Source organism: Rhamphochromis sp. 'chilingali' (assembly GCF_963969265.1).
Source record: "Rhamphochromis sp. 'chilingali' genome assembly, chromosome: 17".
In the NCBI taxonomy this organism is placed as follows: domain Eukaryota; kingdom Metazoa; phylum Chordata; class Actinopteri; order Cichliformes; family Cichlidae; genus Rhamphochromis; species Rhamphochromis sp. 'chilingali'.
Window position 1 is genome coordinate 22,481,342 of NC_137944.1, and position 21,841 is coordinate 22,503,182.

Here is a 21,841-nt window from a genome sequence, read left to right on the forward strand (position 1 = left end):
TGGAATCTTTAAACATGCAAACTCTTTAACCTCACTCCCATAGTTTTTATAGCTGACCTTTCAGGTCTGTGACCAAGTGTTTCTGCTCATTCTGTGCTACGGAAAGGTATTTGCCCACTTCCTTTCTTTTCTACATGTGTCAGATCATCAAAAACTTATTCAGTATTAGATAAAGATAACCTCAGTAAATACACAAAGCAGTTATAAAACAATGATTTCATTTGTTAACGGAGAAACCTGCCTGGCCCTGTGTGGAAAGAGTATTTCCCCCTGCTAACAAACACATTAAATCAAGAAAACATGAAAACCACCAAAGGACAATAATCAGCAAGCCCAGGTTTGAGTGACTCAAAAAAAAAGAAATATTTGAAGTGACCAAGTCAAAGTTTGGACAAAGTCTGACTGAAATTCTTTAGCATGACCTTAAACAGGCTGTGCATGCTTGAAACCCCTTCAGTGTGGCTGAATTAAAACAATTCTGCACACATGTGATTGTAGTTCCTGTTGCCGAGGGTGGCACAACCAGTTATTAGGTTGAGGGGGCAATTACTTTATCACACATGAGCAGGTAGATGTGGACACCTTTTTTTTTCTCTGCATCTTGTTTTTACTCTGGTTATCTTTGACTAATATTAAAATTTGTTTGACGATCTGAAACATTTAAAATTTATAATCCTCTGTTTTCAAGCCAATTGTAAGATAAGTTGTTCCACGCATATCTTAGAATGTGCAACAGTCCTGGGGATAGTCCCTGACTGACTCCATGATAAGCGATCAGGACTCTGACTGTAATGACTCTGTTTTCTCCTTGTCACTATAGATAGTTGTTTCCGTCTCTGGTCATTTGTTTGGGCTTGCTGTCATGCTGCAGAATTAATCTGGGACCCTGGTGTATATTTAAGTCATTCCCTGAAGCAGCTCAACTCTTTTTACAGCTTGATTTTTCTTTTCCACCTAGTTTAATGTAGAAGTAAAAAACTATTTTGAAAAGAGCAGAAAATGTGATTCTTTCTTTTTGAGTTTCCTTTGCTAGTTATTTTTATCTATTGATAAAACGAAGGTCTGAAAAAAGGTCTCGCAAATGTAAGAAATCTCTTTGTACTTTGGATTAGGAATTCAGTTTTGATGAGTATCTTGGCTGTCTTATTCAGATTTTCCCCTCTAAAATATATTGCGTCTCAATTCGAAATAAAAATGATGATAGCATTTATTTCACATCTTGTTTAATGTTGTTTGTGATTCCTTTGGCTGAGCAAACCATCTTTGGATCATTCATGAATGGTCCAGAAAGCAGCTGTGAGGCTTCTCACCAGCTCCTCTAAAAGAACATGGATTATGTCCTCTTTACACCAGTACCCCATTAAGTCGATGGTTCAATATAAGATTTTTACTGAGCTCCTAATGGTCAAATACCTCCTTAAATTAAAGGACAAGAGGAAATTGATTGATTGATTGATTGATTGATTGATTGATTGATTGATTGATTGATTGATTGATTGATTGATTGATTGATTGATTGATTGATTGATTGATTGATTGATTGGTAATTTATTTCAACATGTGAACAATATACAAGTACATTTAGAAAAGAAAATAAGCGAGAAAAAAAATACTATACAAATTACATACAAAAAAACATTCTGATTAATTTACATGTTGAAAATTGCATTTTTAATTTTGCTGCCTCTAAGTTGTGGAATTTGCTACCATTAAACTTAAGATCTGCAGCCGCTGTTTATACCTTTAAAAAGAAGCTTAAGACGAACCTGTGCACACTTGCTTTTAGTTTATGTTTATTTAAAAGGGACAATGCAAATTAATTAACATGAGCACTTAAAATCATCGTGTAAACGTGGCAGATTTAGCCACATTGATTCAATTTCATCAGTAGTCACTGGCAGGTTGATGGCATAACAAATGAATCAACAAATCCAAACATTCAGAAGCATGTGAACATAAGTGAAATACAGAAACACACATGAAATAAAGAATAATAATGAACCATATTTAAACACATTAAAATCAATGACCTTCAGTGACATTATTTCACATCATGACAGCATGTTCGATTATCCAGTAACCACTGTTTTACAGATTTAGAGAAAGAAGTAAAGAATGTTATATTCCTTGTTTGTATTGTATTGTACTGTGGGCAAGTATAGCTGACTGCCAAATGCACTTTTCCTGAGGGGTATTTTACAGTCTCCTCTAAAAAATGCTGTGGTAGATACAGATGAACTTTGATTTTATTTAATGGCCTCATTAGAGGAGTGGGGGTCAGTCACTTTTATCTATTTATCCATTTTAATTGTATTGTTATTGTGCTTTATATTGCAGAGCACTTTGTAACTTTTGTTTTTCAAAAGCGCTTTATAAACATATGTTACTTATTTCTTTACTTGAAATAGTAATTAATTAAGATTTTGTTTACCACAAAGATAAAGGCACCTGACACTGAGTTTAAAAAAAAACAACATTTTTTCCAGTTTTATTGTGGAAAGCATGTCTGAACATTTAAACAGGAAACTGTCTATTAAGGGTTTACAAAGTTGGAACAGCCCTTTTTAAAGTATCAAATGGTTTAGTACTTGGTTTGCCAGTATTTTTGCCTGGGCTCAGAACATAGACAGAAATAGAAACGCTTATTTTAAGTAAGATAAATAATAATAATAATAATAATAATAATAGCTCTGGTATGAATAAGGAGCACCAAAACGTCGAGTTCAGGGTTAAAACATCAACATTTTGTGTCTTCTTCAGCAGTCAGTGCAAACCAGCCACATGAGCCTTTTATCAAAAAATCCATTTCCTTTAACTGGATTTGTGTTGGTTGAGCCTATCAGCTCCTTTGTGTGATGTGCGATGCCCAATATAACTTTGGGTTCACTAATATGAGTGAAACCGCTGTTTGGTGTTTTGCTGGTGGTGTGGCGATGCCTGGGAGGCCTGTGGGGTGCCTTTTCTGACCTGTACAGGTAACAGTGGTTATAATAGACAGGTGTAGGGCAGCACGAGGCATGTCTCAGCCAATCACAGCCGAGGTCCAGTGAGACTGCAGTGGTTTAAAACTGATAACAGCCGTGAGCTGAGCTCTATGGCTCAATGTGTCTGCAGAAATACCTTGAGACTGTAGGAGCCTCTGTCACACTATTTCTGCACTTTTTTTTACACTTTTGGTCTTTGCAAATCTTTTTTTTCTTCAAAGACAGTTTTAAGATGATTTCCTCTTCGCCGTTTCTTCTGCTGCTTCTCTCCGGGTGGGGTTTGCTCAGTTTTGTCTCGGGTTCCCCCGCTGTGGAGGAAGCTTACGAGGCTGTGGTGAGCATCGTGTCTCCAGGACAGAAGTATCTGACCGGGGAATCCCTTCACTCCCTCTTTAATACACTGGAGCACCGTGTGCACTGCGGCGAAGTGCCGTGTGAAAAGGTGAGTTTTATTAGGCTAAAGCTGCAACCGAGCTGGAGAGCCCTGAGTCGGGTGCGGAGGAAAAAGGTCGAGGTCCAAAAGCTATTACGCAAGTGATAGATCGGGATAGGTCTGCTTTAAATTGTAATCAATTTGCTAATAATAAAAATAATGTTACATTTTTAAATTTTAACATTACTTCTTTTAGATTTAGATTTAAGTACTTATCTGCTGAACAATCATCTAAGTTTACTTTCATGTTCCAAACTGCTTATTTACTCCTGTAAAAGTGTGCAAAAGTTAACTAAAAGTAAAGTAAGGGTGCTTTCAAATAATGCTGTAAGTACTTTTTTAATCAAAGTGCAGCAAAGCGCAATAAACAGAAAATCCTTAAATCCCTTCAGCTTTAAAATGGCACCATTTTTCCACCTTGGCCGGCCAGTTGTTCCGAGCATTTGGTAGTTTCATGATGGGATTTAGGCGTCTATTTGTATTTTTTCTATTTAATCCCAGGCTTGTTTAATAAAGTGGACTTATCAATGGGAATCTTTGAGCTGCTTTTGAAAGGAAAAATGTCTTAAGTGTAACTTTATTGCATAATATTTGCCGTGGATGCACAGAAAAAAAAGACGAAGCAAAAAAGAAAGAAATATTATTAATTGAACCTAAAAGTTCAGACCTTTTTCTTCTCTTTCCTCTTCTTCGTCTCATAAAGATTTTTTTTCTCTTTTGCAGTAAGTTATTAAATAAAGAGTCTCTGGTGGAAGTCTGGCTACTCTAATGGAAAAGTTTAATGACAACGTAATTGAAATGAGCTTTAATCAGGGTTATATCAAGAAAAAAGTGTTGGACAGCATTTTGCCTTGTGTCAATAGGCTTCTTCCTTCAGTCAACAGGAGCCTAAACACCGATCAGGGCCTTTAGCGGCAGGTGTTTCTCCTGCCTGAGAATGAGCCTTTTAAGGGTGCTGTGTTCACATCCCTATCTGACCATCTGATAAAGATAAAACCTCAGTTTTTTTTCAGTAAAGGAATCTTCAGCTCATAAAAGCTGGTTTAAAAATAAGTTATTACAGTGCTGGTGATTTTTATCCAGCTTTGGCTAAAAGCTCTCTTAAGGGGCACCAAAAATTAAGCAAGAAAAAAAAAAACAGGCTGGCTGAAACAATTACTCTTCGGTTTCAGGTTCAGTGTGTTAGCACTAATCCATGCTTATTTTATAAGTGTTGCTGTTACTCAAAGCATTTGCAGGCAACTTAGACAAAACCCCTTTATCAGTGAGTGAGAGAGAAGTCCTTGGACTTCTTAGGTGTCAGCTGACAACAGCAGGAATGTACAGTGCATGCCTGATAAATGTTTGCTATCAGACAGCTGTGGCAGCCACCAGTGAATGATGCATGAAATAAAAGAGATGAGAAACTGTTAAACTGTCAATTTCATTGTAAGAACTTAGCAGTAGTGACATCGGCTTGCACTGTGGATTATAAGAGACAAAATGTGAAAGAGGTTCAATATTGACCCACAATTAAAAAAAAAAGTTTCGATTATTCCGCTGTCTAGGAGTTTATATGCAGTGCTGTGAAAACTTATTTGTCCGCTTCTGATTTCTTAGCTTTTTGAATATTTGTCAAATTTAGATGTTTTGCATAATCTAACCAATTTTATCATTAAGCAAAGAAAACCCAAGTTGATGCAAAATTCATTTTTTGAATGATAATTTTTTTTTTTAAGCTATCCAAACCGACCTGGTCTTGTGTGAAAACCTCAGCCTAACTGGTTGTGCCGCACCCTTGACAGCAAGAACTGCAGTCAAGTGTTGTATTAACTGGAATTGAGTCTTTCACATCTCTGTGGAGGAATTTTGGTCCACTCTTATTTGCAGAATTCCTTTAATTCGGCAACACTGGAGGGTTTTCAGGCATCATAACCTGTTTAAGGTTATGCCGAAGCGTCTCAATAAGATTTTCAGACTTTGACTAGCCCAATCCAAAACCTCCACTTTGTCTTTTTTTTAACCATTCAGAGGTGGACATGCTGGTTTGACTCTAATCATTGTCCTGCTGCATAACCCAAGTGCTCTTGAGCTTCAGCCCTCTCTAGTAGAGAGCAGAATTCATGAATCCACCATGTTTGACCCCACCCGGAGAGAAGCATTTTAGGAAATTAGTTTTACACCACATGTAGCAGGGACTCAAACCTTTCAAAAAGTTCACATTTTTTCTTATCAGTCCATAGAAGATTTTCTCAAAAGTCTTGGGGATCATCAAGATGTTGTTGCTGTTTTTAATTTGGCAAATGTGAGACGAGTCTTTGTGTTCTTTGCTCGGCACTGCACTGTTAGAAAAAACATGTTAAAAAAAACAGTAATAATCCGGCAGCTGGGGCGCCAAAATAATACCGTAAAATAACAGAAAATAACTTGCTCATAAAAATATGGTTATTTCCAGTAATGAAAATACAATTTGTTGCCCTAATTTTACATGGGATTTTGCCTTTTTCAAGTGCTTTTAAACATTAAATTAGGAACAATTTAATGTGATTAAACAATGAAATTACCTATAAACAAGGTCAATGCATGCGGCAATATGGAAAATATTACTTAAATGTACAGAAATATACAGTTAACAGTTGGTTTAAATAATAATGGATTTCATTTATATCGTGCTTTTTGAGACCCTCAAAGCGCTTTACAACTCTCCTCTGGCCATCACCAGTAGGTGAAGTGTCTTGCCCAAGGACACAACGACCGAGAGTGTCCGAGCCGGGGCTCGAACCGGCAACCTTCTGATTACAAGGCGAACTCCCAACTCTTGAGCCACGATCGCCCTAAGTAGCAACAATAATAATAATTATTTGATGTAAAAAAAAAGTTTATAAGAATCATTTTATATATTTTTCCATAGCATTACATTTGAATTTAACAGTTCAATCTTTCAAATAACGGACAAATATTTGTGAAATCATGATACATTTGTGAATGTATTTTAACAATCTAAATATGCATATGTACAGACAGATACATTTAAAAAACAAGAAAATTAGGTTTTATTACATTACAGTGATTTAACGTTAATTTACATTTGAAATGTGAAATCACAGTCTATTGATGTAAATTTAATGATATTCTAGAAGAACAGTACAAAACTATAAAATACACAGTAAAATACTTTTATATTAGGATTTTTTTTTTACAGTGTGGTTTTCTTCTTGAGCTCTCCCATGGGTGCCATTTTTCTCAGTCTTTTCCTTATTGCTGAATCATAAACTCTGAGCTTAACTGAGATCTGCAGTTCTTTAGATGTTGTTCTGCGTTCTTTTGTGACTTCCTGAATTGGTCGTCGATGTGCTTTTGGAGTAATTTTGCTAGGCCGATCACTCCTGGAAAGATTCACCATTGTTCCAAGTTTTCTCCATTTGTGGATAGTGGCTCTCAACGTGTTTCACTTTAGAAATGTCTTTGTAATCGTTTCCAGACTGATAGATGTCAATGGCTTTGTTTCTCAGCAGTTGCCTTAGATAATGGCATGATGTGCTGCTTTTTTAGATCTTCTAGCCTACTTTACTTTATCAGACAGGTTCTATTTAAGTGATTTCTTTGTTCAACATGTCTGCCATTAGGGGTAGAAGTGGGCAGATACTTTTTTACAGCACTGCGTAAGGAGAAACACTTTTCATGATACTGTAGGTTCTCTTAGGAGTTATTATTATAATCACAGCAATGTATTGATTCTGTAAGAGTTTAAAGGGCCAGTTCACTCAAAATAAAATTTAGTCAACAACAACACATAGTTGGATTTTTGCTTTGTACCAATCTGCTGTAAAATATAGTCGTATGATTCTTTACCATCTAATCAGTCATTCGTGACCCAACTTTTAGGTCAAGATTGGTGGATATCAGTATTTTATGATATGCACCGATCTTGTTGCTTACATCATCTCTAATAAAAGACAATAAAACTGCTGATATTCATGAGATATGGATTAGATTAGATTATAGGTTTCTGATAATTCTGGATAATCCTGTATAAATGCACCAATAAAGCAATCAATTCATGACCTCTTTGCAGTAGCATCGTTTATGTTCACATACACTTTATTAGATACACCATGCCAGTACCAGATTGGACCCCTTTTTGACTCCGGAGCTGTTTTAGTTCATCATGGCACAGATTTAACAAGGTGCTGGAAACGTTCCTCCGGGAGATTGGTTCATATTGACAGCATCACACAGTTGCTGCAGATTTGTCGTCTGCATATCCAACAAATCTGCTGGACTGAGTTCTGGTGACTGTGGTGGTCGTTTGAGTACAGCGGACTCACTGTCATGTAAAAGAAACCACTTTGAGATTATTTGAGCTTTGTCGATGGTGTGTCATCATGTGTGGTTAGAAGATGGATACACTGTGGTTGTAAAGGGATGGAACAATACTCACGTAGGATGTGGGGTTTAAACAATGCTCAGATAGTAATAGGGGCCTAAAAATCTCCTATAATATTAAATCACCAGCCACACTTTCAGCCATTGGTAGAAGTAGGATGGATCGATGCTTTCATGTTGTTCATTTCAAATTCAAGGGTAGTCAAACAAAGCACAGTTTTTCCAGTCTCCTATCAGGAAGTGTGGCTCCAAGTGTAGTCCTCTGCTGCTTTAGTCAACATGCTGTGCATTTAGAAACGCGCTTCTGCATACTTTGGTTGTAACAAGTAGTTATTTGAGTTACTGCTGCGTTCCTGTCAGTTCCAAGTAGTCTGGTCATTCTCCTCTGACTTCTGGCATCAACACAGTGTTTTTACCCTGCTTACTGGATATTTTCTCTTTTTCAAACAGTTTCTGAAATACTCCAAAACAACCATGCAACATGTAAAGTCACTTAAATCACTTTTCTTCTCTTCTGGTGATCAGGTTGTATTTCAGTAGGTCATCTTGACTTGACTTTCTACATGCCTAAATGCATTGAGTTCCTGTATTGGGCTGATTAGAACACTTGTACCTTCTATAGGTAAATTTCATGAGATTGAAATGACTGTTTAATCTTTTTATCCCCTCTTTTTGCTCTCTGGACACAAAGTGTGATCTTGCAGATGCCGTTCATCAGCTCATAGGCAATCCCGACGTCCAATATGAGGAAGAAACTAGAAGAAACAGTGTAAATGTGGCTGTCACTGTATCTCAGTTCACGGCTCTCGCCTCCGGCTCCGTCCTTTACCTTTCTTCTCCTGGCCTGGTCTGCACAGCGATAAAAACAGGAACATGGGGAGAAGAGACTGAAAAATTCCTGCACAAATTCACACATAATGATCCCCATGAACACAAGAGTGAGGCAAACCATGACCATGAACACATAGACGTCCATGGATTAGAAGGTGTCATTCAAGAGCTTCGCAGCCACTACGACCCCACAGAAAGTGAGGTAAGCACAAGCCTATACTCAATCTTCAGTAAATAGTATTTATTGCTCTCTTTTGATCATATTCATTATAAACTGGATAGTGACAAGATAAGAAGAATGTAAAATATTAGCCTTCGAGTTTCCAAAAACTTTTTTTTCCAAAAATATTGTAGCTTTTAATTCACCAGCAAACTTCAACTAAAGGAGTCGCGAGTAAACCAGCTGGGAAATTAAAGAGACACATGCAGGGAGATCGCTTCCCCATTACAATCAGTTGTACATTTCCTTTATGCAGTATAACATGAGAAAAAAGTGAGCATATAGATGTTCACAGATTAAATAACTAATAAATAACTAATAATAACAAATAAATAAACTCTTGCAGGGTGTGTTTTATTTGATTGCTGACAATGGAAGCTTACATACAGATTTATATCACAGCTGGTCAGACGGGCTGGGTTTTGCCCTGTATTTAGCCACATCACCATAACACCTGATCATGATTAAAAGTGCTCTTTGTATCCGTTTCATTTTACTGGCTTGATTATGTAATTTATTTATTAGAATAGAATAGTTCACAAAAGTTGGGCAGCACGGTGGCACGGTGGTTAGCACTGTTGCCGCACAGCAAGAAGGTCCTGAGTTCAATTCCACCATCAGGCCGGGGTCTTTCTGTGTGGAGTTTGCATGTTCTCCCCGTGTTTGTGTGGGTTCTCTCCGGGTACTCCGGCTTCCTCCCACCGTCCAAAGACATGCAGCTTGTGGGGATAGGTTAATTGATTAATCCAAATTGTCACTAGGTGTGAATGGTTGTCTGTCCCTGTGTGTTAGCCCTGCGACAGACTGGCGACCTGTCCAGGGTGTACCCCGCCTTTCGCCCTATGACAGCTGGGATAGGCTCCAGCGCGACCCTGAAAAGGATAAGCGGAAGCGAATGGATGGATGGGATGGATGGATAGTTCACAAAAGCTGGACATGATGTTGGACTGTAACGTTCAGTGAAAAGTTGCTTTTGTTTTTTCCGATTTACTTCCTTAAGACAAAAGTTTTGTCAGATTTCCAAACATTTAGCTATGCTTCTTCTTGTATTTTAGAGTTTGTATGTCCAGTGTTGACAGCATGTTCTAGCAGTTTCATTATTATTATTATTTGTTTTTTATTTTATTTTGTGTATCAAATTTTTTGGGTTTGTAATTTTATCTAGTGCAGATAGTTTTTCACAAACAGACAGTTTTTACACAACAATGTCCTCATATGACAGAGTTCCTCCGTGTAAAATTCTTACATATTAATATTTAACAGATTAAGTTGAGGAAAGTTAATACAACACTAAAAAATCAACAGTCCATAATAATGGTGCACCATTTCAGGAAAACAATAATGAATCAGGGAGAGTTGAGTGTTAAGTATATTTCCAGGATTTACACCAGCCAGCCGTATTATTTAAACGACAGACAGGTGAAATTCAAATCTGGCTGGCTGTTTATACAGTCATCACGGGCATCATCATCGTGCTAATTTACAGCCTTATATCCACATACATACACCCCATCTCATATTTGGTTAAATATCCCTTATCAGGTTGCATCTGCAGATATTTTTGTAGCAATCAAAAGGTTTCTGGCATAATTCAGGCTGGATGTTTGACCACTAATCTTTACAGAACTGGCAGGCTTCATTTAAATTGGCTTGTCCATGTGGGCAGCTGCACATTCTGGTCAAACTTGAAGGTGTGGATTTTGGAGCAGGACCTTTTTCTTGATCAGCGCCATCCCAGTGATGCTGGGATATATGTCTTAAAATCTTTCCATCCTGGGAAAATAAAACTTCAAAGAAAGGGTTAAAAGTCCAAAACTACCATAACATGATGAGTGTATGCATACATCTTACACAACTGTGCAATGAGCATAGGATCATCAGATCGGATAGCCTGGTCTGATGAACCACATATTGTATTGCTTCATATGAATGGCCCTATTAAAATCCCTTGAATGTGTAAGAGATGGTGATAGCAATAAAAAAGTATGTTAGCTGAAGGACTGGGGAGTGCTTTGCTGGGAAACCTTAGATTCTGGAATTTATGTGGACTTTAATTTTCATATACAACCTATCTGTGGACATTGTTGCACACCACGTACTCCCTTTTATGGCAACATTATTTCCCCGATGGCCTCTTTAAGCATGATAATGCACCCTCCCAAATTACAACACCTTTATCTAAACAGTAAAGGCCACTGAGGGGTCATTTAACAAGGAATTTATGGAATACTTAAAAAACAAAGAGAATAAATCTAACAACAATAAAATTGTTAAATATTAGTTTAAAGAAAGGACATGCATTCACACTGTTCAATGTCCACTACAAGGGATTAAAGGGGATTAGATTATCTAATTTTACAAGCTTTTTGTGTTGTGTTTCACTTGTGTGGAGCACAGTCATTAAAACCCTTTGTCCAGTCTCAGTATTCACATGTTGATTCATAAGGACCAAAAAGTAAGGAAAGCTAGTGCGGTTTGAAAATGATCTGCAATGGCTTTAAGAATCTAAAGAAGACCTAGAAAAACAATAACTCCACTCCATGTAGAGTCCATGCTTTGACAATTCAGGCGTCCCACGTGCATTATGTACTAACTGACCATTGCTCAAAAGTGTTCGAAATATCAACTGTGTTTAAATGTGTCGCCGTTCTAAAACACTCAGCCCCTTTTCTTTTCTTATTACCATGTTATAGAACTGTATAAGCGCTAGTGGCATCATGGCACAGGTTGACGCATCATCAGGAGACCAGAAACAGGAAGTGGGTGCGGTTTTGGGATATGTGCTGTATCATGCCCTGCAAGGTCACTGCTTCGCTGATCAGTCCCTGCCTGATGAGAGCTTCTTCGTGAACTACATCATGGAGCAGCTCGGCTCAGAAAATTTCACTATCCTGGGTAAATGTGCATAGACACAAAAAAACATATGAGCATTAATATATGTGCAATCACTCAAATACCCACAGCCTGTAAAACACTAACTCTGCAGGGCACTTTACAGGAACTGCTTTATTTAAAAATCAACGATTGTTGTGGTCACTCCTTTGTAGTAACATAGGGAAAATGTAGTCCTATTAGCCTATTATGCCTTGCTAACAGATAATTATGTGAATCCTGAGGCCATTTTGTTCAGTTGCTTTGTGTGTGACTGTAGACCTAAAGGCTCTCATGAAGAGCCTGAATATCGGACCTAGCTCGGAGGAAGACCATGGACATGAGCACACAGCAGATGAACACGCCGACCATGATGACAATGTCCAGAGATGGAGGAAGAGAAGCAGTGACAGTGTTGAGGGACGTGAAAGTAATAACACTTGGGAACAGGTACCAACCTAGAAACACAAGAAAATGCCAATTGGTTCACACATTTCATCATTTAAATACCAGCGAGGTGTAAGTTATATAATGGATGTCTGTGGTTTGTTTTTCCCAGCGTTGTTTCTCAGCTGAAGAACTGGTCCAGATCTACGGTCTGGCAGAGAATAGCTCTGCCTCCTCTGGTCTGGGTCGGCCTGGCGTGGTTCAGCTCAGCCCTGCGCTTGTCCAGCAGATCCTGAGCGGAGCCTGTGCAGATATTACAGATCCAGAAAAACCTGATGGGCTCTCCAAGGCTGAGAGTAAGTGTCGTTGTGGACTCAAGTAACAAATAGTTCTACCAGTTGACAGTTTGGCATGTCTCAAAGGCTGGGAAATAAGATCTGTTTGTGCATTACTTATAGCTAACAACTGGTCTCTAATGGACATTCCAGGCACTTTTTTTCCTGTTTTCATTTGATGTCACTGCTAGTTGTTTCCTGCACACAAACAGACTTGATTCACAAATTCGAATTCTGGATTGTCCCTGAAGCACCTATTTCCAATTGCTGATTTTCAGTTACAACATAAAGGCTGGTAGATGTCAAAGAAAATGCACATCTTGTAGGGATTTTCACTTTTTCAGAACGAATGGTGGGAGATATAAAGTGGAAATCTCGAGGGCTGAAAAATGCTTGCCTTTTGGAGCATTTCAAGTAGACATTTCTGTTTTCTAGCATTTTATTTAGTTATTTAGCAATCATTAGCAGTGCTTAGTGGGTATGAATGCATTCATACAATCTTTAGCTGAAGATCGCTAACTAAGTTTGCTACCATTAACTGTTAACTTAGTATTCCACCCTTTTAATTATGGTCACTTCTGTGCTCGAAAAAACTAAGATGGTACTGATGACATTAAAAGAGTTAAGGCTTCAAGATGCATCCACTTTTCAGTGAGCAGAATCCCAATTAATATACATGCTATCATTTGTCTCTTTCTCATATAGGATACCTCTATGCAACCATCGCCAATTTCCTGATAACAGTGATATCCATGTTTGGCATTGTGGTGTTGCTGTGTGCCGCCTGTACTAGTGTTTTCCAGATGTGCATCCAGTTTTGCATCAGCCTGGCAGTCGGTTCACTGACTGGAGATGCCCTATTGCACCTGATGCCAACAGTGAGGGATTTTAAAGCTTTTAGATTGGAATCATAAGGCATTTATTAAGATTGTAATGGGTGATTTGCTAGCACAGTGATACTATGTAAAAACTGATTAGTCTTTTCATATATTAACATTAATGATATACTCATTTTGTCTTTCTCCCGCATTCTTTATGTAGTTTCTGGGTTTGCACGTGCACTCAGACAACGGTGGCAGCAGCGAACATTCAAGTCACAGTCATGAGGAGGAAACTCCGGACTACGTATACAAGATGCTGGTACTGATTGCAGGGATCTACTGCTTTTACCTGATGGAAGTTTCCTTCTCTCTGATCACATATGGTGATAAGCATAACGACCATAAACATCACCATGGGGTAAGAAGAAAACAAGAAAACTCCTCATACAGAACACATTGTGTAATGTGTAATGTTAACCTTGTCATCCATTTACAACCAAAGTTGGTTATAAATATTGTGACAGACACATGTACTGACATTTAAAAAGTTCAAAAAATACTTTTTAAACTATTTGTCCTTCTTTGTCTCAAGTTCTTTCCTTCTGTCTCAGCCTGTAGGCTAAATTTCTGAACAGTTTTGCCTTTCTCTCCTTTCAGGAAGAATCTGAGCCTCACCACTGTGACCATGGGAGAGTTTTAGAGATGTATCAACAGGAACAGAAACAAAAAGACACAAAGTCACAGTCCATATCCAAAGAAGACCTGGTAAGAGATATGTGGTCATGTGAAAGTTTTCATGAGACTGTGCAGTCATAAGTCCACACTTTTTGACTAAGTGGGATATACAGGGAGTGCAGAATTATTAGGCAAATGAGTATTTTGTCCACATCATCCTCTTCATGCATGTTGTCTTACTCCAAGCTGTATAGGCTCGAAAGCCTACTACCAATTAAGCATATTAGGTGATGTGCATCTCTGTAATGAGAAGGGGTGTGGTCTAATGACATCAACACCCTATATCAGGTGTGCATAATTATTAGGCAACGTCCTTTCCTTTGGCAAAATGGGTCAAAAGAAGGACTTGACAGGCTCAGAAAAGTCAAAAATAGTGATATCTTGCAGAGGGATGCAGCAGTCTCAAAATTGCAAAGCTTCTGAAGCGTGATCATCGAACAATCAAGCGTTTCATTCAAAATAGTCAACAGGGTCGCAAGAAGCGTGTGGAAAAACCAAGGCGCAAAATAACTGCCCATGAACTGAGAAAAGTCAAGCGTGCAGCTGCCAAGATGCCACTTGCCACCAGTTTGGCCATATTTCAGAGCTGCAACATCACTGGAGTGCCCAAAAGCACAAGGTGTGCAATACTCAGAGACATGGCCAAGATAAGAAAGGCTGAAAGACGACCACCACTGAACAAGACACACAAGCTGAAACGTCAAGACTGGGCCAAGAAATATCTCAAGACTGATTTTTCTAAGGTTTTATGGACTGATGAAATGAGAGTGAGTCTTGATGGGCCAGATGGATGGGCCCGTGGCTGGATTGGTAAAGGGCAGAGAGCTCCAGTCCGACTCAGACGCCAGCAAGGTGGAGGTGGAGTACTGGTTTGGGCTGGTATCATCAAAGATGAGCTTGTGGGGCCTTTTCGGGTTGAGGATGGAGTCAAGCTCAACTCCCAGTCCTACTGCCAGTTTCTGGAAGACACCTTCTTCAAGCAGTGGTACAGGAAGAAGTCTGCATCCTTCAAGAAAAACATGATTTCATGCAGGACAATGCTCCATCACACGCGTCCAAGTACTCCACAGCGTGGCTGGCAAGAAAGGGTATAAAAGAGGAAAAACTAATGACATGGCCACCTTGTTCACCTGATCTGAACCCCATTGAGAACCTGTGGTCCATCATCAAATGTGAGATTTACAAGGAGGGAAAACAGTACACCTCTCTGAACAGTGTCTGGGAGGCTGTGGTTGCTGCTGCACGCAATGTTGATGGTGAACAGATCAAAACACTGACAGAATCCATGGATGGCAGGCTTTTGAGTGTCCTTGCAAAGAAAGGTGGCTACATTGGTCGTTGATTTGTTTTTGTTTTGTTTTTGAATGTCAGAAATGTATATTTGTGAATGTGGAGATGTTATATTGGTTTCACTGGTAAAAATAAATAATTGAAATGGGTATATATTTGTTTTTTGTTAAGTTGCCTAATAATTATGCACAGTAATAGTCACCTGCACACACAGATATCCCCCTAAAATAGCTAAAACTAAAAACAAACTAAAAACTACGTCCAAAAACATTCAGCTTTGATATTAATGAGTTTTTTAGGTTCATTGAGAACATGGTTGTTGTTCAATAATAACATTATTCCTCAAAAATACAACTTGCCTAATAATTCTGCACTCCCTGTACTTAGTATTTGACTAAGTGTACCCTACTTAGCACACTTGTACCCCATAATACTATGACTCAGTAGCTTGTAAGACCACCTTTAGCAGCAATAACTTGAGGTTATCATTTTCTATATGACTTTATTAGTCTCTCACATCATTGTGGAGGAATCTTGAGTATAGCATGAGAAAAAAATCAATTATCAATAAAAATCAAATTAAACGAAATCATCATTAGTTACACTTTGCATAATGCATTCGTACTAGGTTAGCTGTGAGGACAATGAGAAACCGCTTCCAGAGCCAAAGGAGCGCACCAGAGGTGAGTAAAGTTACATGTAACACAAAAAGTTCATCATCATCAAACAGAGAGAACTGGTTACTATAACTTTGCCTCCTCCTGCATTCACAGAGCAGCGACTGCTGCCTTATATGATTACGATCGGTGACGCGATCCACAACTTTGCAGACGGCTTAGCGCTAGGTGCAGCTTTCGCCCTGTCCTGGAAGTCTGGTCTGGCCACGTCACTGGCTGTACTCTGCCATGAGTTACCGCATGAGCTCGGTAATTATCTTGAAAAACACAAAAACAGTGCCTAACCTAATCTTTTTTTTCAGTATTCATGCATTAAATCACCTTATTTTCCTCCCCAGGTGACTTTGCCATTTTGCTCAACTGTGGCCTGTCTGTCCGCAAGGCCTTAGCTCTAAACATCGCCAGCACCCTGACCTCGTTCATCGGCATGTACGTCGCTCTGTCTGTAGCCACTGACCTCGCTACCCAGCAGTGGATAGGTGCCATTACTGCAGGGCTCTTTCTATACGTGGGACTCGCTGATATGGTGAGTGTTACTTGTTACAAATCTGACTCTTTCACAGAAGTAGCACAATCTGATGACTGTTGTTTAATTATCATCTCCATCCTTTTTCATTGTAGCTGCCCACCATGATCCATATCAGCAACAAGAAACCCTGGCTGACATTTCTGCTGCAGAATGTCGGCCTTTTAGCAGGGTGGGGTATTTTATTATTGTTGTCTCTTTATGAAGAGAAGATAAGTTTTTAATGCACAGTCTGGCAAGTGAACGGTCTCTCTGAGATCTTATGAGAGTTTATGATTGTTGCTGACAGGTTGCTGTAAGACCTAGTTTATACTTGATTTCTTAAGGAATTCCTAATGAAGACACGGTGTACCAGACACACAAAACCCACTTGTGCAGTCTGCCAAGGTGAAGAGTGTCTCTGCAAACCATTCGTTTCATAGTATTTATTTTCTGTTCGAGGTATTAGAAAAGAGAGCAGGTTTCAATATTGAAGATCACAAGAAATGTAGTACCACAGATAACCCAGAGACCACAATAACCCATTAAATTATTTGAGTGTGTTTAGTTAAAAGTTCCTTTTATTTGTTGCACTGATAACGTTTCACTGACAGCAAATACCAGAATGTGCTGCTCTGCTGTATTAGATAGATTTGTCCAAAAATATCACTTAGACACTTGAAATGTAAACCAAAGGGAAATGTAACATTCAAGCAAACATGTCTTTTTCTAATTCTAGATAAAAAATAATAATATAATTATCTGGATTTTTTTTTTTTTATAAAAATAAGTAAAATGCTTTTTCTTTGTACCTTTTAATAAACTGATATATTATTACATACTTATTGTAGTGGTTTGGGAATTTTAGGATTTGTGAAATCTTCCTATAAAATCTGGTTTAAGAGTGTCACACTGAGACAGCATATTATGGGAAGTTAAAGAAGTAACCCACAAGAATTCAACCAAACAAAAGGAAATCTCTCTGCTCTCTTCTGTTCTGCTACTCAATTCCAAAACATGCAGCCTCACTCGCAGTGGTCCACTTGCACAGCTAAAGAAAGGTGCTCTATAGCCAAAATACACAAATAACCAAAGGTGGTACAGTGGTTAACACAGTAGGAAGGTGCTAGGCTTGAACCAAGCCAATGGATGGAGCCTATTAAATGTTCTCCCCATGCCTGCGTGGTCACTCCACAGTCCACAGTGGTTCTAAATTGCCTGTAGCTGTGAACATAAACCATAATGTCTCGCTGGGTAACCCTCTGATAGACTTGTGATTTCTCCAGGGTATACTTCGCCTTTTTCCCTATGACAGTTGTGATAGGCTCCAGCTCTTATCCACCATGTATTTTGTGAAATTTGAGTTCAAATTCTGCATTTTGACCTTTAACCTTTAATAGAGCGTTCACCTGTGCTTTTGCATTAGATAACAAGTTGTAAGTGGAGAAGACAGGTTACGTCTTTAATCTGCGTAAAGTCATGGAGGTTAGGCGACAACTGCACTTTATCTCGCTTTATGCTCTAATCTCCTAAACTTAGAGCTCATATGAACATCCTCATTAGGGACAAAGTCCACTGACAACACATCACATGCCGACACAGAAGGATGTTTATTACTTTACACTCCATATGTATGCATGTAAGCATGCAGACTGTCTCAGACACGGTGACGTACATGATTGCAGCAGCTGAGGGTTGTACGCTGACACTTTAAGAACACACTTTAAAAGCAAATTAGAGAACTGCTGACACACACACACACACACACAAAGCTCATCCCCCTGATGTCAGCTTTCCAAACTGGTATCCATAATTTTGAATCCTGACTGAATGTTTTCAGCGATTTTATGAGCCCACGGAGTCCTCTAACCTGACGTGCCAATAAAACACTCAAATTTAATTATCTCTCAGATTGGACCTTTGAGCATCTCATATATTACACTGCACAATACATCTTTTACAGTAGTGCTGGAAAACAGCAGACAGTTTTACAGGCAGAAAATAAAGACAGGGGATTATATGGTAACTGAAATAAAAGACTATGTGAAGGAGCTATAAAAACTGGATCAAATATAAAAGCAAACTTCCACTGTTATTGGAAAGCAATGGGACACTTATACGTGTTAACATAAAGGCAGTGGTGAACACGAAGAGCCTTTTTTGCAGTTATATTCACAAAGCAATCTACAGTTCAGGTACCATTTAAAGGTGAAATTACAGCCATACGTGTTTAACTGAATGACTGTTATCAAATGGAGATGATGAGTGGAAGAGCAGGACAGTCTGAGACCATTATTGCTACTGGCTGAGTGGTCATATGACTAACATGCAAGGAGCTAAAGCATGCGAGTGCTGTCAGTGAGGGCATGTCTGCTATTTAAGCTTCAAACTTCCTCTACAAGGCTAGTAGCTCAACTGCAAACACGTTGCCTCCTGTAGAAATAGAAACTGAATGATTGTGGTTTTAAATTATTAGCTTGGACTCCCTGTTGCCCTCCTCACTTTTGTCACACCTACCTTAACTCTTCATGGCTCAAATTCATCAAGATGCTGGAAACATTTCCCAGAGTTTTTGGTCGATATTGACGTGGTAGCATTAGCATGCATTCTCTTTATTGCACGAGGGTGTAACTGTCAGTATCCCTGCGTCTTCCACTGCCAGCCATTTCATTTTGTACAATTCCCACCAGCTCTTTAAAGTCTGCTTTTTGCGCAATCTTTTCAGCACCCTTAATCTTATCAGCAAACTGTGTTTATGTGCTAAAAGTAATAATTTCCTTGTAAGTAAACCCAATTGTAAAGTGTGATTTCCCTAACTTATTTACACAAGGCACTTTGTAGAGGGTACAGCAGCCGTGACCGTTTGTCTTGAGAACTGTTTGACCAAAGTTCTTCTGCAATCAAATCTCGTAAACTCGGCGGCCATTTTCAAATGCTGCCAGGTATTTATTTGGGCAGGTTTTTCAGAGGTCACACAAAAAATGTATGACTAGAATGAAATAGGATTTTTGACTTTTTTTTTCTTTCTTTTTTTTTTTTTTTAAAGGAGTTGCCCACAGATTTAAATTTAGGATCTATAAAGTAAAGTGTGTTATGTAAGTATAACGCCTCGCCTGCGTCAGCTAGCTTGCAGGCTTTGCTCCATTTAGCAGGTTGGTTAGTTAATGGTAATAGCTTTGCTATCAGTTTGTTATAAGTAGTGCCAAACATTGTGATTCAAATGGCCATTTAATGGGAATAAAATGCTTTTATCAGCAGCCTGATGTCTTCATAATCTTCAACACACACTGAGAGATGATGGGCATTTACTCTGTAATGAGCACCGGCTAAACAGAAAATCTGTCATGCATTCTGTCTCACCTCATTTAACAAATGTATGCCTGGCGCTGTGGCATCTTTCAAACCTGAGATCCTGCAAGTCACAATTAAAGAATACAGTGTTTGTTTTCATCTTTTGAACCGTTTCACATCTCGTGACAGCTTTTCCATAGAGTGCAGCAGCATGTGGTTCGAGGTATGAAGCCTTTTGGCTAAAGGTAATCTATAAATAAAATACAACTGAGTGCTACAGCCTGGTCAGTATCACCAGAGAAACACCTGATGATAATATCCTTATAGTGAACTGCTTTGGCAGATTTGTAGATAAGATGGTGCTGATGTTTATCCATTAACTGCAGTTGAAGTACTTGCTGTCCTGAATTTTAATGTGTTTATTCTGTATCAGCTCATTGGCTGGCTGCTGATTTACTAGTGAGAATAGAAAAAAAGTCTGATTTATATTCAGTTATACTCTGCCAGACCTCTTATTACATTACCTTATCAGTCTATCGTGAAGCTGCCAAAGGCCGTGTTTGATAATGAACATTTTCTAGGTGTGACCGAGCATTGACACCGTGATTAGCCACTTTCCCAAAAAAGCCTGAGTTAATGACATTGGTTTTTTGCGTTTTACACACAGGAATTTATATCATCGCATGGAAGCAAAGTCTATTTAGCTTAATCTTCAAGTGCTGGGTGCTGTGCGAAACTCATACAGAAAAAAAAATCACAAATATTTAAAATAAAAATACACTGGATACACTTTTAGATGCACAGAGGTTAAAGGACGGCTGTCTGAAATTACAGAAAGCTTCTGGGAAGACGTCAGAGTGAAACATGAGACGTCCCAAAGTTATTTCCACTTGGTTTGTAGAATACAGTCAGAAGAGGATTGAACAATAATTAACCAGGTTTCCAAATACCAAAAAGGTAACTGCACTGATGTGGGGGGGGAAGAAAAAACTCATTGTAGAATAAATTTTCCACCCTGATGTCAAACCGTCTTGAACAACATTTATAAAAGACCTAAAAGAAACAATCTTAATAACTGATTTTAGTGTTGGATTTGTCATACCCTTTTGAAATGTCAAAAATATTAGTAATAATATTAACTAAAAATTTTATAGAATAGAAGTTTGAATCTGTGATCTTTCAAAGCTTTTTGTTCTTCAGCTGGCCAGAGTCTCTCTTTTAAGAATGTTCCAGATTGTTGAATTGGCCACTCCAAAAGCCTCTGGTATCAACCTGATAGGTTTATTTTGGTTTTTCAGCATAATGGTCTCCCCCCAAACTCTTTAAGTCACATATTACGTCTGCTTCATGTCAGGAAACAGTAAGAGAACATGTGTCACCTGGCCAAGAAATTGTGTATGAGCTCATTCTCAAATTACTTTTGACCTTCTGGAAAAAAGAAAGCATGTGTGTAATTAGTAAACCTCACAAAGTAAAGCTGAATGCCTGCATGTCAATCACTTCTTGATTGTTTCGGTTAGTACAGAGGCAAAACTACAAAAGCTGCATCTTTTTCGTGCAAGATATCGAGTTAAATCAGGTACGTGCACGGTGGAAGTACAATGAATAAAGAAACCCAAGCACTGCTGGCTCTGTTTCACTTACCTCACTCTAATAAGCCTGTTTGAGCTTTCAGCTTTTCATTCTTTCCCAACCTGGAAGCAGCTCGTGTATCGATGTTAGCAAACGAAGGCGTCCAGCCTGGATAGCAGCTGTGAGACGAGCTGACGTGCAGTTCTCTTCCATCTCCAAATATCTGTTGGTGCTCCAGACATTTTCATTCCGGTAAGTTCTATATGTTCATATCACTCTTTATAGCCTATTAGTTTCATTTTCGATGCGCTCTGAGCTCATAGCAAATTAGAACAAACATCCTACTGAGTGATTTTGCAGAACTACCTTCTATTTATAGAGTTGCTAATTATTTGCCATTATTGCAGCAAACCAGCCGATGAAATGGATGAAACATCATGACTGGGTTCCAGCGCTACACAAGGGACCTGCTTCAAACAAACCACCATGCCAATCAGATTACTTCTTCCATGTGAGGGTGAAGA

At 38.7% G+C, this 21,841-nt stretch overlaps 1 protein-coding gene across 1 annotated transcript; it reads left to right on the top strand.

The window, feature by feature from the left end:
- The first annotated feature begins 3,088 nt into the window (after positions 1-3,088).
- slc39a4 (solute carrier family 39 member 4) lies at positions 3,089-21,398 on the top strand. The gene is made up of 12 exons (XM_080862824.1): positions 3,089-3,426; positions 8,474-8,815; positions 11,527-11,728; positions 11,985-12,154; positions 12,264-12,447; positions 13,132-13,304; positions 13,468-13,665; positions 13,905-14,012; positions 15,901-15,955; positions 16,046-16,198; positions 16,288-16,475; positions 16,571-21,398. Exons 1-12 carry the CDS (start codon positions 3,103-3,105, stop codon positions 16,697-16,699), a joined length of 2,226 nt encoding a protein of 741 aa, XP_080718950.1. The 5' UTR covers positions 3,089-3,102; the 3' UTR covers positions 16,700-21,398.
- The last annotated feature ends 443 nt before the right edge of the window (positions 21,399-21,841 follow it).

Bases quoted from the DNA above. Each gene is read 5' to 3' on its own strand.
- slc39a4 (XM_080862824.1), top strand. From the start codon at position 3,103: ATGTGTCTGCAGAAATACCTTGAGACTGTAGGAGCCTCTGTCACACTA. The intron at 12,448-13,131 runs GTAAGTGTCGTT...TTTCTCATATAG, and splicing joins TGGGCTCTCCAAGGCTGAGA to GATACCTCTATGCAACCATC. The intron at 13,305-13,467 runs GTGAGGGATTTT...TTCTTTATGTAG, and splicing joins TATTGCACCTGATGCCAACA to TTTCTGGGTTTGCACGTGCA.